Genomic DNA, 17,294 nt, shown 5'->3' with positions numbered 1-17,294 from the left:
AGCACCCTACTTTTGAGATATCTTGACCTTAAGTTTATGCACTTGGTTCTAGGTAACTGTGAAGCTCTATACGAAAGAATGCAAATATCTCAGCATAAATGTATTCTTCTTACTTCTAGAAATGAGGAAATTCCCTTCTAATTTTTAATTAAAAATGAAAAAGTGAAAATGAGTTTTTTAAAGTTTTTAGCATTCTTTCTAAGAATTGGTGCTCTCCAGGATCATATAAAAACCAAGGCTTATGTACTATTCAGTAAACTATTAATGTGATGTTTCTAAAAAGAAGTAGAAGTGTAATTGAGCATATTTAAGTTATGGAATTTTATAAAATAAATGCATATGTACTCAATTTTCTTTTAGGCGACAAGATGTAGATACTATTTTAAAGACCAGGGCAGTGTATAATGCAGTTTTATCATTAGGAAAAATTGAAAACCCAAGAAGAGTGAATACTGTTAAGTGAAAGTTACTCTAACTGTAGCTGTGTATTGCATCTTGTTGCCTCCATTTCAGTGACTCCTGACCCCAAAAGAAAAATTAGGCATTCTGAACTTTTCATATTGTAAATTTGACAGCATTTCTTGGTTGGGTACAGAGTGGACAATATTGAGAGAATGCCTATTGTTATCTAGGCATAATATTAACCTCTTTTTTTCCTAAGAAGAATGTGTTTGGAATATGAAAGCAAGCTTAAGTACTGAAAATTATTTTATCCTCTAATCTGGCTTGAAAGGCATCTCCTTCTTGATGTAGCCCTTCTTCTTGCTACATCCTGATTGTGGTTTTAATTTTTTTAAAAAACATGGTTGCACTAGTGGGAAGTGAGCCAGTTAAATTGCAAATGGGGTGAGAGGTTGGTTTTCTAACCAAATAAACTTGGTAGCTCAAATTTTTAAAAAGAGTTATTAAGAAATTATGAATCTTTCCCTATATTCTCTGTCAGAATGTCATTGTTACATTAATTGATTTAATCTTCAGATTTAGCATAAGCCTCATTTGCTTTTCTTAGCTCTAATGTTTAAAGCAGTCAATCAATTCTTTGTCATTCTCTGCCTTTTTTCACTTTTATGCCTTGTTTGGATGGTTTATAAGAGTCTAGCTCAGAAATACAATGTAAATCATGAATGTGACCCACATAATTTAAGATTTTGTTATGTTAACAACAATGAAAAAAAGTGAAATTAATTATAATATATTGAACTGCTATTGCCTAAATAAGCTATCCATTCTCTAAGCCAACTTCTTTCATTTCTAATAAAATAAAAGAAAATCTATAACTAGTGGGTGATATGAAGAAGACTTATATATGGCCAGATCACCTCGATTCACTAGAGAATAAAGACTTTATCTATATATCTTTTAAATAGAAAATTGCTGGCATATATGTAGATGTTCAGTAAATATTGCAGCAATTAATCATTAGCAAATTAGGACTTGTCAACTGTCCCCAGTCAACTGAGAATAAAAACATCACATCTTTTTCTTCTTTTTCAATTGCCAGGAGGGGAATGGGAAAAGAAAAAATGATGTTTAGCAATAATCTAGTGACTCCACATTTGGGAAACACAGAGCCAAAGTCTTGGTGCAGTTCTGTGTTACAGTAGTCTATGACAGTTACTATTAAAAGCAAGTTCTATGTTTGAAAGCAAACACCAGGTTCTTGTTACAGTGACAGTACAAGCTATTGCCTCTTGATGGTGCCACACATTTAAAAATCTCTTCTCAGAATTGAGGGATGTGTGCTGTGAATCTTAGCATAGTTTAGCATCCTTGGGCTAAATGCTGAAAATATAAAAGGTAATTTAGACTAAGGCGGCCCTGTATGCTACCATGTTGGTTATGGAAAATGTCTCATTCTTTTTAAAAAATGATAAATCAATACATGAAGACTCATTATTAAATAAGAAATAAAGCTCATAAATAAAAATCATAGAAAAACATACAAGCTGGATGAAAATTCAAGATGTAGTTATATCTATACCGATAGGTACATGGGAGTGGAGTGATGAGGAAGAATGATCGCTGCTTCATGGAAAAAGTGATCCCCATACTTATTTGTCAAATTAGTATCAATAAATCAAAAGCTATTTATGATCTGCCTTTTAAAACTTTCTCATCAAATAATAAGTTTATGACTATGCTGGCTAATTTTTACAATGAGAATTTTTCTTCCCAGTGCTAAAAAAGTTTATGGGAATATTTACTTGAAGAATATTTTTAAAATTTGAGATTTTTTTTTGAAGTCCAAAACAAGTATTGTAATATAAATATATTCATCACTTTTTCAACAGAAGAATTTTGATATAGCCATCTCAATATCCAGGTTAAGACCTAGTAGAAGGCATTTTTTTTTTAAGTTATTAACCTTTTTGTTTTGAGGTGATTATAGATTCACATGCAATTATAAGAAATAATTGAGTCTGTGTACCCAGTTTCTTCCAGTGGTAACGTCTTGCAGACTATAATACAATATCACAACCAGGATATTGATATTGTTACAGTCAAGATACAGAACAGATCTAACACCACAGGGTGTCAAGATCCTCTGGAACTCAGTTTCTCCTGTTGCCCTTTTATAACTATGCCCACTTTTCTCCTACCCTCATCTCCTCCCTGACCCCCTGGCAACTGCTCATCCGTTCTTCATTGCTATAATATTGTCATTTCAAGAATATTACATAAATATAGTCACATGCTATGTAACCTTTTTAGTTTGGCTTTTTCCACTGTGTATAATTCTCTGCAGACTGAGCCAGGTTGTTACATGTCGATGCCTCTACTTCAGCTCCAAGTCTGGGATATACATGGCAAAGGAAGTCTCAGGGGACTCATTTCTGTGTTTTCCCTTGGATCCTAGGTCCTAGGTGATCTGCTGCCTTTTCTCCACGTTTCAGAGTCTTCTTATGTTTGTTTTATATACTGTGAAATGTTTAAGGTTCTTAGCTGTTACTTAGTGGGGGAAATAGGGAAAAGGACTTCCACCATTTCCTCAGAAGCAGAAGTCAATGAGATTAGTTTTTCAAAGTTCAAAACAGCCAAGTATTTAGCTTTGGTGAAGTCTAATTGACTGCAAGGGAGCATGTTCTGTTGAAGAATTTTTGTTTGGAAAAAGGATGTTTCTCACTCAAAATTCCTAAAACCATAACCTAACTCTGAGATTGTACATTAGATTTCGAGAAAAGACAATTTTGAGAAGATGCTTAGTATTAAAAGGAGCAAGCTTCACAGACTTTTTTTTTCATTTTGATTATAGGAAACCAGCTGGAATTTTGAAAATCTGTCTTTCCTATTAGATCATAAAGTTGTCCTGGGAGAAAGAAAAATGTAGTTACTTTTCTAACATCTCAGATATAGAAAGAAGACATGTCATTTCTTATTTTGCATTTCTATACATAAAATTCTCTGGTATGCTTTTTAAATTTTAACACATAGTATTTCCCATGTGGTATACGTCTCATAAATAGTTGCATCACAATACTTTCAGTTGATAAGTGAGAGCCTATGTTCCTTTTTTTTACATATAAACTTTCCTACTTTTTTTTACTTTACCAACTTCTTTATGCATAAAAAAGAATTCCTTATACTTTTTAGAATAGATTTTTGAAATGTGAAGTTTCAGTTTGAGGTCTTGGTATCTCTCATGCAGTGGTTTTTATTGAACACAATAAAATATTACATAATATTCTAAAAATATTTTAATAGATTGTGTTTTATAGACTATGGTCTTTCAGGGGAAACAAACAAAAAGATCCTCTGGAACTTAGTTAAGCCTGGGTGAAAATGTAAAAAATTGACAATACTATTGGATGTTTGTCATGTTTTCTTTAATGATGGAGAACAATAGCATAATTTTTTTGACAGAAGAAACTCAGGCATCTTGTAGATTTTCTTATGAAACACTGTCCATGTAAGAGGAAATCTATCTGGAATATTTTTCTTAGACATTATATGGAAATTATGATTACATCAATCACACGAATTTCCTTCTTTACAGCCAGTGTTTTTCAATGTATAGGAAAAAGTACATTATTTTCATAATGGGCAATTGTTTTTCAAATAATACGTTTTAATATTTTAAGAATAGTTCACCTCAACCCTGATATTTTATAAAAGTAAAACTTTTCATAACCTTTATGTCTGCCAGTCAATTTTGAATGCCAAAATAATGCAAAAAGACATCAGGAAAAGGACTAAAATATAAATGATCCTAGTTAAATGGTCATCGTGATCAGAGATTAACTTGACTGCCTGACAAATGCAAGTAATAACTAGAGATGGAAAGAGCTAGTTGAGAAAACATTCCTGGATTAGAAAGTAATAGGGTTAATTCAATCAAGTGATAGTATTTAAAGACATGTTTGGTGTAAATTAAAATAAAAATCATTACCTCAGCATATATACATATTATATGTAATCATATGTCATGTTATAACATGATTATATTATTAAATTTTTAAATATGTTAATTATATATTTTAGTGAATGTGTTAATTAAATACATACTTATTTGATATTCACATGTATATTTTAAAACAAGTTCCTTCTAAAATAGGGAACAGCTAGAAATAGTCATAAAGGTAAGCAGGCTTAAGGGAGATGTTGACACAGCATTGAGTAATGGTAATCCTTCAAAAAAATGATAAGGAGTGCAAATAATTGATTTATGAAGTGAGATTAAAAGAATTGAATGTCTCTGAGTAAGAGCAAAGGCAGGATACGATAAGGTCCTCAGGTACTTGAATGATGTATGCACCCACTGGTGATCTCTGCAATTTAAGGTGGAGCCAGGGACAATGCAACAGAAATCTGGGTTTAATGTCAAGGGGAAAGTGTGTGCTCTTGATAGAAGAATTGATTTTTTTTAAGGATACTTCTTTCTAGAAGCTACCGTGCTAGACTTAATGTGCTATAGGTAATGTTTGTTGCTCAGTATTGGAGGGGATGGAGGGACTCAATGCCAGTGAGAGACTGGAAAGATTCCTTCTCTCCTGGGTTGTTATGGTGACTAAGCAGTGCTCTCTTGCCAAGGACTCAGGCACTTGATCCAAACTGGCAGAGGAACCTCATAGATTTGTGAATTTTTCAGGGAGACATTTTACTGTATAATATTTTTCCTGTATTTCTTTTCTCTTAAAGCAATTGCATTTGGTTTTTCGGTTTGCTTGTTAATCAGTATTAGAGATAGTTTCCTAGGACCCACAAGACAATTATGTATTTTCATTTCAAATTTTTGATGGAAACCATCTCTAATTGTGATTAACAAACACTGAGCATCCTCTATGTGACAGGCACCAACTGTAGACCTTACAGTGTAAAGTATATAAAATGTCCTCACACACATTCTCTTACTAAATTCTCCCAAGAACCCTAGGGAAGGCTGATCTTATCATCTGTTTTGCAAACCACATAATAGAGACTTGGAAGGTTGAACTTGATAAAAACTTTTGTGTTATAGGTCTGGCAAGTGCCGGAACTTTAAATCTATATTCATGTTCTTTCCATGTAATCCAACTTAGACACTTAGAGATTCTGCTCTGAATGTCCAGTGGTTCCATGGGAGAGAGAAGTCACTTTACCCTCCAGTCATTAAAGCATGAGGTTACCAAGAGCAGCACTGTGCTTCCTTCACAGGGTCCTGAGAATATCTTTATTTCAAAGCATTTCTCCTATTTCTGGTCACCTTTCTCCTAATTTTTTGGAGAAATGGAAGGTGCCCCTTTTCTTACCAGGTGTCCAGTTGTCACAAAAGGAGGACACACTGTTCCAGATTGCAAAGGGCTGGGAATAATGGGGAGCGAAGTGTCAAGCATTGTTAACTTCTTTGAGCTAGAGAATGGGGGCTGGGGGCTGTGAAGGAAAATAGAAAAGTGGAAAAGTAGATCTACGGAGTCATGTGATAAGGATAATTTAACGTTTCCTTGCAGGAGGAAGGAGGAGATTTGAGTACATTTTAAGACAGAGATAAAGGAGTCAACAGAGAGGAAATAAAAGGGAGAATTGGGATATCCAACAAGGATAGTGCGTATGGGTGCCATGGTGCAGGTAAAGGGCTTAGCCTGAGGTACTCTATTTAGATAAAAGCTAGCATATTGTGTTTACTTTGTCCCAGACCTCATTCTGAGTGCAGGCCATATGTGTATGTGTATTTCACCCTCACTACCACCTTATAAGCTACATACTCCAGTAATCCCATTTTATACATGGGGAACTAAGACTCAGAGAAGCCAAATGACTTGCCCAAGGCCACACAAGTAGCTACAGAACTAGGATCAAACCCAAGCAGTCTGGCTGCACAGTTCCAGAGTTCACACTCTTACCTACTATGGCATATTGAAGAAAGGGGAAGTAGACAGATAAAGCTATGCACAGGAGGGAAGTTTAGGGAATTTAAGCAGGATGGCCTGCATCTCTTAGGCAGTGCGTTTGTGTATTCGAGCACATTGAGTATATTTGAGAAGCGGGTACTGAAAAATCACTGAGTGGTAAATGTCCTAGTTACTTCGTATGTCTTACTTTCCCTCTTCCTATCCATTACTATGGAGGAGGAATACATGTATATGATACAATATCCTAATAGTAATCTGCACAAAACCAACATTTATCAATCAATTAGTAGCTGCTACATTATTAGTAAATCTCCACATAACTTTCAGTCACCTCTAGAACAGATAGGCACACAAAGCCATCACTCTTTCATTTGTTAGACAGATGTTCCTCTTCCCACTCAACCCTTCTGATGGGGTACAGGTGCACATCTATTAAACTAAAGGTGGCAGAAAAGAGTGCTTTCTTGACTACGAGCCTGAAGATTGACTTTCCAGCCAGACTAAAATAAAATAAAATAAAATAAATAAAATAAAAATAAAATAAAATATTCTTAACCAGACATTAAACTAACTTCTATGAAAATAATTTGTAAAACCAAACAATAAAAATTCCTTACATATATATATATATATATATATATATATATATATATAATTTTTAATCAGATCGCTTTTACTAAACTGATAAAAACAGGAAAGGGAAGGGAGGGGAAGGGAAGGGAGAGGAGGGGGGAGGAGAGAGGAGGGAAAAAAGTTTCAGAACCTCAAAACAACATAGGTCTATTTCTCCTTCACACTCTTTGGTCAGCATGGGTTGAATGAGGCCTCTGCTTCACAATTTCTTACTCAGGGTTTAGTCTGATGGAGCCAGCATCATCTGAAGTGTCACTCTGCCATAGCGAAGCAAGACATGCAATGAATCATGCACTGGCTCTTCAGACAGAAGTGACACACGTTGCTTCTCACATTTCATTAGCCAATGCAAGTTTGACAGTCATGTCTAATTTGGGGTTAGGGAAGAAAAGAACCATTCACCCTGTCCAGAAAGAGAACATTCATAGTAGCCCAGGTTACTACCCCAAGGGATTTATCCCTAAAAGCAAGTAGACTCACATAAAAGATTTTTAACCACTGTCACTGTTTTTCCTCCAGATGGTCCTACCTGATTAAGACATTGGAATTTGTAGAATCCTGCAAATTCTGCTTACTTGCTGTCAGCCCCAGCTCTTCTTATTCTGCTGTCCACTTTTAGAGCAGGTCTCTGATTCTTGTTGGTGCACCCAATGAGTTTATTCCAAAAGTTTGTTCAGGGATCTCTTGAGTCCTGATATAAAGAGAAAGAAAGTTGGCCAGTTTCTCTTCATATATCTTGTTGCTCTTCTTCCAAAGAGCTGCATCTCTCTAGCCTTATAGTAGTTGTTGACCCTGAGCATACTGTAATATTTCACGACACTATGCCTTTGCTGATGTGTCTCCTTTACGGAAATGCCCTGCCCTTCCCACTGTCCAGCAGACCGCACAAACTTGAAGATGCAATTAAAATTTGTTTTTCTATAATTTGTGCCTCTTCCCCCTATGCAAATCCTTACAATTTCTATAAACCTCTGCTATCACTGTTTTCTTAACTGATTACTTATTTGTGCCTTCTGTTAAAGTTTTGAGGGTAGAGAAGCTATCTTTTTACATCTTTGTATCCTCAGTATATTACTAGGCAGCAAATAACTTAAAAGATCTTTGTTGAACTGAAGATTATGGAGCAAAGAATTTCTAGGGTTAACAGTAGAGAAAAGTAAAATCATACATACTTACCAGTTACAACAGGTCTTGTTAAGAAAAAACAAGCTTCTTTCAATTGAATCATTTCTAATCATTAAAAATTGATCCTTTGTTTATATAATAAATGACCTAACATATTTAATTATAACAGAAGAATTTTTAAGGTTTCACTTGTGCTGAAATATCTGCAGTTGGTTTTCTTTGTAATTTATTTCTGCATTATATTTACAGTCCTATGGCCTAGACAGGCTGCAGTTGCTTACAAGGATGCATGATGGGTTTAGGAGATGGATGAGGTACCTGACTGAGGGCTGTGAACTGTAATGGAACAATGCCAGACACATTCTCTGAAAAAGAAAGCTCTGAGGTTAAAAAGCATACCTACAATCAGCCCACAACTTTTTTTTAACCTCTGAGAGAAAGAGATCTCATGTCCCCTTCAAAGCTTTCTTTGATATATGTGGTATATGGAAATGGAGGAAAGGGAAAATAGTGAGAAAAAAATTAAAATGTATTTGAAATCATTTCATTCAAAGAGAACTACTGTCTAAACCCTTAGGAGCAATGTCTTGGCCCATGTGGATGTTTAGGTCCTGTACTGGTGGCTTTTCAAGAGAAAATATAGAATGTCGGTTTGGAAAGGCAGTACAAATTGGAGATCTCAAAAAGGGTAGCCTCCCAACTCAGCAGACAGCCAGGAAAAGTGCCAAAGAAAATTGAGCTTCAGGCAGTTTCCCAGTTTGTGCTTGATGGTCCAGTATAATTATTAATGCTGGAACCTATTTGGTTCTTAACGTGTTTTGGTTGAGCGGTTGCCCTGGTTTTAGGTCACACAGAGTGGAGAATATTGGTGTCGTGACTGGGAAGAAACAAGAATCTGGAGTGAAGAAAGCTCAAGGAAGGGTTTTCCTTAAAAGGCTCTTAAAGTGCTTTCTGAAATGCCTTGCAGACTTTCTTCTGACGCATTCCGCATCATCAGTTTATTTCTCTTTGGTGCCGCTTTTATGGGGCCAGTGCTCCTCAGTGTGGCCTGGATCTCTTTTAGACTTGTGGGCAGCAGTAGTGTGTGTGTGTGTGTGTGTGTGTGTGTGTGTGTGTGTGTGTGTGTTTCCAGTTTGGGCAGATTGGCTGTGAATGGGGTGATAAGAATAGAGAGAAACGCATACCAGTAGACCAAACTTCCTGTGCACAAGCCTTTGAAATGCTGCATTTCACTCTCTGAAATGGCATTCATCTTAATGCCGGGGTCATTTATTCCCTCTGGAATTAAGCAATAGAACTGGCAGCAAAAGAAACTATTTTAGGAAGGAGACGTGGGAGGAATTTTGCTATGTATTACAGGCTAGGCAGAAGTACCTTTCATGCTTTTGAAGACCACACTGCCTTGCTAAATGGAAACTGACAACTTTCAGATAATTCCAAATGTAATTAATGTCCAGGCTGATGTATACACACTATAATCTAGAAATATTAGTAAAGACTGAGTTTAGATACTTCAACAGAATTCACCTAAAGGGTAGAAAAAGCACTTTTCTTTTTAGAGATTAACCTCTAATGCAGATACTATTGAGAAATAAAATATAACATCTTGTTCTTGTCCTTCTCCTCACATACACCCTTTCAGGTTGTTATTGCATATTCCTATGTAGACTTTTCTGGATTGTTGGAGAAGTTTAAAATAAGGCAATGGAGGCTGAGTCCCCCTATTCCCTCCCCATAAAGCCGAGGTGGGTAGGGCTTGGCAGCTGGTGGCAGCTGAGGAGATAAATAAGCGCTAGGGTTCCTGGATGGACAGGGTGCAGAAGCGTCTGGGATGAGGCTGTGTGACTATGAGTGCCTGTTGTGGGAAGAGGCCATGAGGACAGAGCTGCAGCTGGAGTCCAGAAGATCAGGGAGTGAGAGGGAGGTGGGGGCTTATAGGAACCAAAAATTTAATACTCCTTTTGATAAAGCTATTGCCTTTTTTGGTGGGGGAGGGAGAAGTAATTTAGAGGAGAGATAAAAGTCAGATACAACTTAAATAACTTCTGTCTTGTCATTTAAAGAATGTACTTAATGGGAACAAGAGTATGTCTGTCTGTTCCTATTTGACTTTGCTATTTGATACTCCTTTGACTAATAAAGAGCAAACTGCCCTCAGAATTTTGTCTTTACGAATTTGCTACAATTAGAAATGGAAAACTGTGGCTTGGTGCTGTTTGAAGTTTTTTCTATTTTGTTTCTGATAACCAGTTTGGAAAATGATTTTCTCTGGAAGGATTTTGAATTGTCATTTAACTTTTTTTCTTTTCACTTTGGCATTGGAATTAAGAGGTAAAGATTTTGACATTCCCCAACCCAATGTTGCTGTCTAGGCTTATGATAAGCATTTTGTAAGTTATATCCCATTGTTCACAAATATATAGTAAATTGACAAGAATCATACATGTCTGTCTGTTTTGCATGGGGAGCTTGGTGAAGTGTCAGTACCATTATGACATCAGTGGCCCTATATGTTGATCTTATTTTCCAGCTAAATGAATCAAAGATGTGATGATCTCAGAATCTGAAATATAATGATGTCTATCTGGATATGACATGAAATGTTCTTCCTTTTCATGCAACACTCCTATTTTATCATTTTAATTACTCATGTAAGAAATTGATGGAAAATATCTTTACATGGTGATGAGACATAAAGAGTTTTAAAGCATTTAAAGCATTTAAGAAAAAAAAAATCGAAGACCTAGTTATGCCTTTTAAATTAAAGGATTCTTTAAGTAACATTTTTCTTTATGTGTGTCTAACAATAGAGTGATATTTCCATAGGAAGTTAGAGAGTTAATTTTAAGTACAAATATTAGATGTATAGCGATGAAAGAGCTAGATATTGTTGAAAGTACATAGCCAGAGGCAGGGAAAAGGGAGTGAAGATTTTTAAAAATGGAGATTAAAAAAGCCTTTGAAGTGTTTGGAGAATTGATAAGTCAAGGAAAGGCTTACTGAGTGCTGCTTTGTGCTAGGATCAGTCCTGGGATGTAAAATTAAATAGGACGGCCAGAATTGAGATTGGGAGGAAAAGGAGGCATTGTTAACCCAGGTGTCATCTGGACTCTTAAATATATCTATCAAAGATGATGGAAAATCATAACCAGCCAAGTGTCTCTGTGTTTATGTGTGAGATGAAATCACCGGTGGTCTCAGCCTCTTCGGTCTTTTTATTAGGAGTTGTCTCCATTCTCATAAACTCATTGACCTTCTCCTCCCCTCTGTGTTCTAGGAGAGACAGCGTCTGGAGACGATCCTCAGCCTTTGTGCTGAATACACAAAGTCTGACAGTCACTTGTCTACTGGCACCACCGTGGCAGATGTGCAGAAAATCAATAAGGAGCTTGAGAAGCTGCAGCTCTCTGATGAGGAGTCTGTGTTTGAAGAGGCCCTGGTGAGCCCTGATGTCAGATACAGGTGCCACCAGAAAGGCTCTGTCCATGATGCGGACTTGGCTGTCTTCGGGAACCTCGGTCAGAGCAGTGCCAGCTTCCTTACCCCCAGGAACGTCAGAAATGAGGAACTGCTCAGGGACCTCACCAGGAATCCCCCACCACCCTCCTCTGCCTTTCTGAAAGCTTCCAACGAGTCCACTTACTTAAGTATCCTACCAAAGGTAAAGGTGGCAGAGCACAGAGATGGGATGGAGGGCCTAGGACTATGCACCTGCATTACCCTAGAGACTAGAGGCTTTATCATGCTTGTTTTCTAAAATGTTTTCAATGAAGCTTCAATTTAAGAGATAATTAGCAAAATGCAGAAAATTAGTGTTTACTATAAAGCAACAAATTTTCACTGTAAAAAAAATATAGCAGTACAAAAAAGGAGAAAAACGGGTTTCTCTTCATCTTGTCCCCTCCCAGTTGTACATCTGAAAGCTAAACACAGTTAAAGTGTTTTACATGCTCTTCTAAAATTTCTGTGCATATACAGTCGTATATTATAGGCATAGACACACATACATACAAATATAGTGTTCTGTACTTTTTTCGCCCTTGCTAAATGTCTTGAGCATCTTTGCGTATTACTACACACAGCTTTACTTCATTCATTTTAATGGGGTATATGTGTTCTACTGTTTGGAAATGATATTTAAGTTGTTTCCAGTTTTTTGATAATAAAAATCTACATGCAGCAAAAATTCTAGGTATGTATATATTTGCACAATTGTGCAAATGTTATTTGCAGGATCACTTACTAAATGTGTGATTGCTCGATCAGAGTTTATATATTATTCATTTTAATCGATATTTCCAAATTGTACTCTTAAAAAACTGTATGTCCAGGTTACACTTTCACTAACGGTTTATTTTATGAATGCACCTTATTCTCCATAAACTTACCAAGGTTGTGTATTATCAAAAAATTTAAATTTGCTAAGTTAATAGGTATTTTAACCTGCTTGTCTTTAATTATTCATGAAATTGGGCATCTTTTCATATTTTTATTTAATTTGTATTTTAACCCACTTATTTATTCATCTTCTTCACCCATTTTTTAAAAAATGTCTTATTTTGACTAAGTAATCAGAACTATTTGTGGCAAGGAAGTTAATCTTTCATTATGAGTGGTCACTTTGATGTTTGACTATGACTTTTTTTGGACATATAAGAGTTTAAGATTTATATGTCATTATAATTATTATTTAGTTTTCTGTTTGTTTGCTGATTTAAAAATATCTTCTAAATTTGAGGATTTTAAAATGAAGTTCAAAGAAAATCTTGATGTTATTTTTTTTTCACACAGATTAAGAGCATTTTTTTTATTGAATTAAAAAAATTTTTTTCCCTACCAGTTTTCCAGAAAGGCTTTAAAAGCACATGCAATAAAAGATATTAAAAGATATAAATTTTATTATAATAAAATTAGAACTCCACGATAGTAAATAACAGGGGAAAGTAGATACCAGGAAAACAGGTACCATAATCACAAGAACTTATTTATTTAAGGATAAATAGGACAAATTAATTAATTTATTTAAGCAACTCTGATCATTAAGTTCAACTCTGAGATTCTTGGCAATCATAGCCAAAGAACCAAAAATAGAAAAGATTTATTAGTTATGTTTTTGTTATAAGAGAAGGACACATACTGATTCTTTAAGAGAAAGGCTTTATCACAGTACTGACTTCTGGAGGTAATTTATGACATGGGGTGCTGTTCAGAGGGGTTTGTGTGTTTGTTTTTATTCTCGTTTGGCTGCAGCAAGACTTTTTCTTGTTGAACAAAGCTGAATGTTCCTGGTCAGAAGTCCTTTGCTACCCATTACCTTCTCCCATCATATGCCTTAAGGCTCTGGACTGTTCAATCTCTTCTTTCTTCTAATGAGCACATTTACCTTACTAATTCTCAATGGAGACTAATTCTGAATAGGACATCTGTTTCTATTGCCAGAAAGATGCAACTCTTAGAGACAAGCATGGGTGGCAACAGAAAGAAGTCTAACTATAGGCAGTGAACACACAGTGCAATGTGTGTGTGTGTGTGTGTGTGTGTGTGTGTGTGTGTGTGTGTGTATGCCTTACTATTGAATCGTACACTTGAACCTTACTGGATTTCATTAACCAATACCACCGTAATAAAAAACAAAAAGAAAGAAAGAAAAAAAGAAACTAGGATGGGGGTAGAGCCAAGAGTTGTTATTCAGACAAAGTAAATAGCCCATCATTTGAATATTTGACCTCTAATTATCAGACATTGGGTTCCACAGAAATCCTTTGCTACTTTTTTTTTCATCTTAAATCCTTTTGCATTTCTTCCTTCGTGGAGATCTGCCAGATGTTGTAAAGACAGTGAGCTGTGTGCTCTCTTTAAGGACTATCTTTTTGGAGACAGGTTTCCTCCTGAAAAAGGCTGTGACAAGAAAGCTGTTGGTGTGTAAATGAGCAGATCATGACAGATGTTTTTCATTGCTCAAATGTGTTTTTGTGGAATAGGAGGTGTCTGAAGCTTGGAGCAGTATCCTTGTGGTAAGAGATATAATTCTGTGGCTCCTTGAGAGACAGTAAACGTCAAGGGCACCTCTCCTTACCACACTGCAGCTCAGACAGATGGCAAGTGAGAGGGCGATGGGTTCCAGGAATGAGCTTTTTATTTTTTACTTTTTGAGGGCAGACATATGTTACCTTGAGACAGAAGATAGAGAATCTTTTTTTTTAAAATCCTGACTATTTGTTCTAGATGCTCTTCTTTGAGTAATCTGCTCACTGAATTATTTATTTCACAAAGTACAATGAAGTAAATCAATTTAAGGGGCAGTGGAGAAGAAAGGAATGTGAAATACACTAAGCAGATTTATGAAACAAAGATTTTAATGATATTTAGGAAACCAGAGATTTACTTTTCTGAAACTTGCTTTACCTAACACTTAAAGATGCAGATAACCTTGGAAATGTGTTAATTTGAATTAGCTTTTGTCAGTCTGTTTACCATCACCTGAAGTGAAAGCTAAGACTCATTCTTCTCTTTTTTTCCTGCAGTTTTCTGGAGATATAATTGATATACAGCACTACATATGTTTAAGGTGTACAGTGTAATGACTGGACTCACATATATTGCAGAGTGGTTATCATAGTCATCTTAGTTAACACTAATCATCTTATATAGCTATAAAAAAATGTTTTCTCCTAGAGATGAGAACTTTTTCACTCTTCTTTTTTTTGAGTAGTCATTCTATCTACAGTGCAAAGCCCTCACACTTGGAACCTCCTCCGGCTACAAGAGGTTTCTAAGAAGAGATCTACAAAAAAGGGGGCAGATGGAAAGCATCTTGACCCTTCCCTACTGTCTCTCCTCTTTCTCTGTGTGAATCAAGTTACCTCAAAGATGGCATATTTGGGAATGTACATCTATGTGTAATAGGCTTATTAAAATGTCACTTCCAGTGGGATTCTATCCATTGCAATAAAAAAAAAAACTTTCAGATAGATTAAAATAAAATTTTATCTGTCATCGTAAAACTAAAGCTATTCTAGTGGCCACCACACCCTTGGCTCACTTTTGGTTTTCTTTATTTGAACATAAATTAAATTTATAATATCCTCACCCCATTCTATCACAAACTGGAGTTTTAGAATGCCTTTTGAAGAGGTTATTTTTATAAATAACAGTAAAAAACAGTCATTTCTTAGGTAGCATTCATTGCTATAAAGAGCATCTCAAGTTACTGATTATTAAATATACCTATTGTGATAAATTTGCTCAAAACTTTGAGTTATACAGATACTTCTAGTTGCCACTATTACCTACCTTTATACTGTTGGAGATTGTTCAGGTTTTGTTTTCTCTTAATGCTTTGCTTCCACTAGTGAGAGAGATATTTTTAAACCATGTTGGAAGTTGAAACCTAATATGAAATGTTGACCCAACAGGATACCAGTCTTCTTGAGTCTTTCCTGCTAGGATTACCCGTCAGTGATTTAGGAATGCCATTCAATATTACAGGCATTCCTTAGGCCCTAAAACAGGCACCTAAATATTAGGACAATGATATTCATTGTCTATGATAAAATGGTCAGCAGTTGTTTTATTAGTTGATCAGATACAGATTTTAAGTGACAATTAAAAAGCTAAATGTCAAAGCTTGGGAGGCCTGCATACCTTTGTTCTAATCATCCCAAGATACTTGTGACTTCTCAATCATTTAATCTCCTTAAAGAGCAGCAAAGTAGGGTAAAAAATAAAGAATATGAATAATAAATAAAAAATATAACATGATACCTATCTTCTTAAAGTTATTTTCAAGATTATTAAATAAATTAAATGAACTTAGGGAAATATACTAAATTTTAACATGCTTTTTGGTTAACTTAAATATTTCTTTTAATGATTAGCAAGTAATTTTCAACAATTTACTTACCTGAGCTGCTATTTTCAACTACCAGTTGTGAAATTGTATAATCATTGACTTACTGATGCAAAGAAATTACTTCTTATTCAAAGAGAGATAAAACTTAGATATACCAGCATCCCTTGACATATAGAAAGACTGGTGTTGGCCTGATAATTAACCTGAAATTCTTGAAAAAAGAGGTTATTTTCAATTCATTGTATGTATTCTCTTTTTAAAATCAGAGGCAGTCACATTTTGGCTGTGTGTATGATCAATATTCCTTTCTTTCCTGGTCTTCTGTCTTATTTCATGTCACAAAAGGTCACTGGGCCAGTTAGTGTTTTAAACATCATATAGGAAGAAAGCCCTTTAGAGGATAAAGGTGATAAGTAGTATGTTAACAACAAAAGTAAAACATGAATTAATTTAGTATTCAGTGTGTAAATTTAAGTCATTTGGGAGGTCACCAAAGTAATTAAGCCTGTTTTGTTCTGGTTATTAATTTTGTTTAGCATTTCAGTGAGATTGGGCCAAGTGTGATGTGTCCTTGCTTTTTTCCACTTTGTGTAGGAAAGGAAAGAGCATGAAATCTCATTTGCAGCTAACCCTAGCAATGAGACCCAACAGTATGGCTACAGATTCCACAGATTGTTGTAGGTGTACTCACTTAAGATGAGAAAGATATGTAGCTTGTAAGGAAGGTAACAACAAGCCCCAGAGAGCCTAAAAGATGTCAAAGTCTTGTCTAGATTCTAGTTTTCTGCTGTGCTGAACTGTCTCTACAACCTTAGAAAAGTTACTACAATTTTTTTTCTTTAAAAAAAGGTTTTGATTGTGGAACATTTTTTCAGCAATTTTTTATTATTTTTCAATTACAGTTGGCATACAATATTACATTAGTTTTAATTGTACAACATGGTGATTAGTTATTTATATAACTTTCAAATTGGTCACCTTGATAAATTTAGTACCCATCTGACACCAGATGTAGTTATTACAGTATTATTAACTATATTCCTTATGTTATACTTCACATCCCCGTGACTATTTTATAACTACCAATTTGTACTTCTTAATTCCTTTACCTTTTCCACCCATCTCTCCCCAATATGGCAACCATCAAAATATTCTCCATATCTATGAATTTGTTTCTTTTTTGTTCATTAAATTCCACACGTAAGTGAAATCATATGGCATTTGTCTTTCTCTGTCTTACTCCACTCAAAACAATACCCTCTGGGTTTATTCATGTTGTTACAGATGGCAAGATTTCATTATTTTCTTATGGATGAATAATATTCCATTGTATACTTGTATCACTTCTTTCTTTATCC

At 35.3% G+C, this 17,294-nt stretch overlaps 1 protein-coding gene across 15 annotated transcripts in view; it reads left to right on the top strand.

Annotated features, from left to right (window-relative positions):
* The window catches only part of PHLDB2 (pleckstrin homology like domain family B member 2), a 196,869-nt gene that overhangs the window by 123,287 nt on the left and 56,288 nt on the right, over nt 1-17,294 (top strand). For all 15 annotated transcript variants that reach the window (XM_016150725.2, XM_016150728.2, XM_016150723.2 and 12 more), the window contains one exon: nt 11,362-11,745. In XM_016150725.2, the coding sequence (XP_016006211.2) occupies nt 11,362-11,745 (384 nt within the window). The remainder of the gene's footprint in view (nt 1-11,361; nt 11,746-17,294) is intronic.

This window comes from Rousettus aegyptiacus, unplaced genomic scaffold, assembly GCF_014176215.1.
Source record: "Rousettus aegyptiacus isolate mRouAeg1 unplaced genomic scaffold, mRouAeg1.p scaffold_m13_p_4, whole genome shotgun sequence".
NCBI lineage: Eukaryota > Metazoa > Chordata > Mammalia > Chiroptera > Pteropodidae > Rousettus > Rousettus aegyptiacus.
The sequence above is the reverse complement of the archived record's forward strand: the minus strand, read 5'-3'. Positions and strand labels throughout refer to the sequence as shown.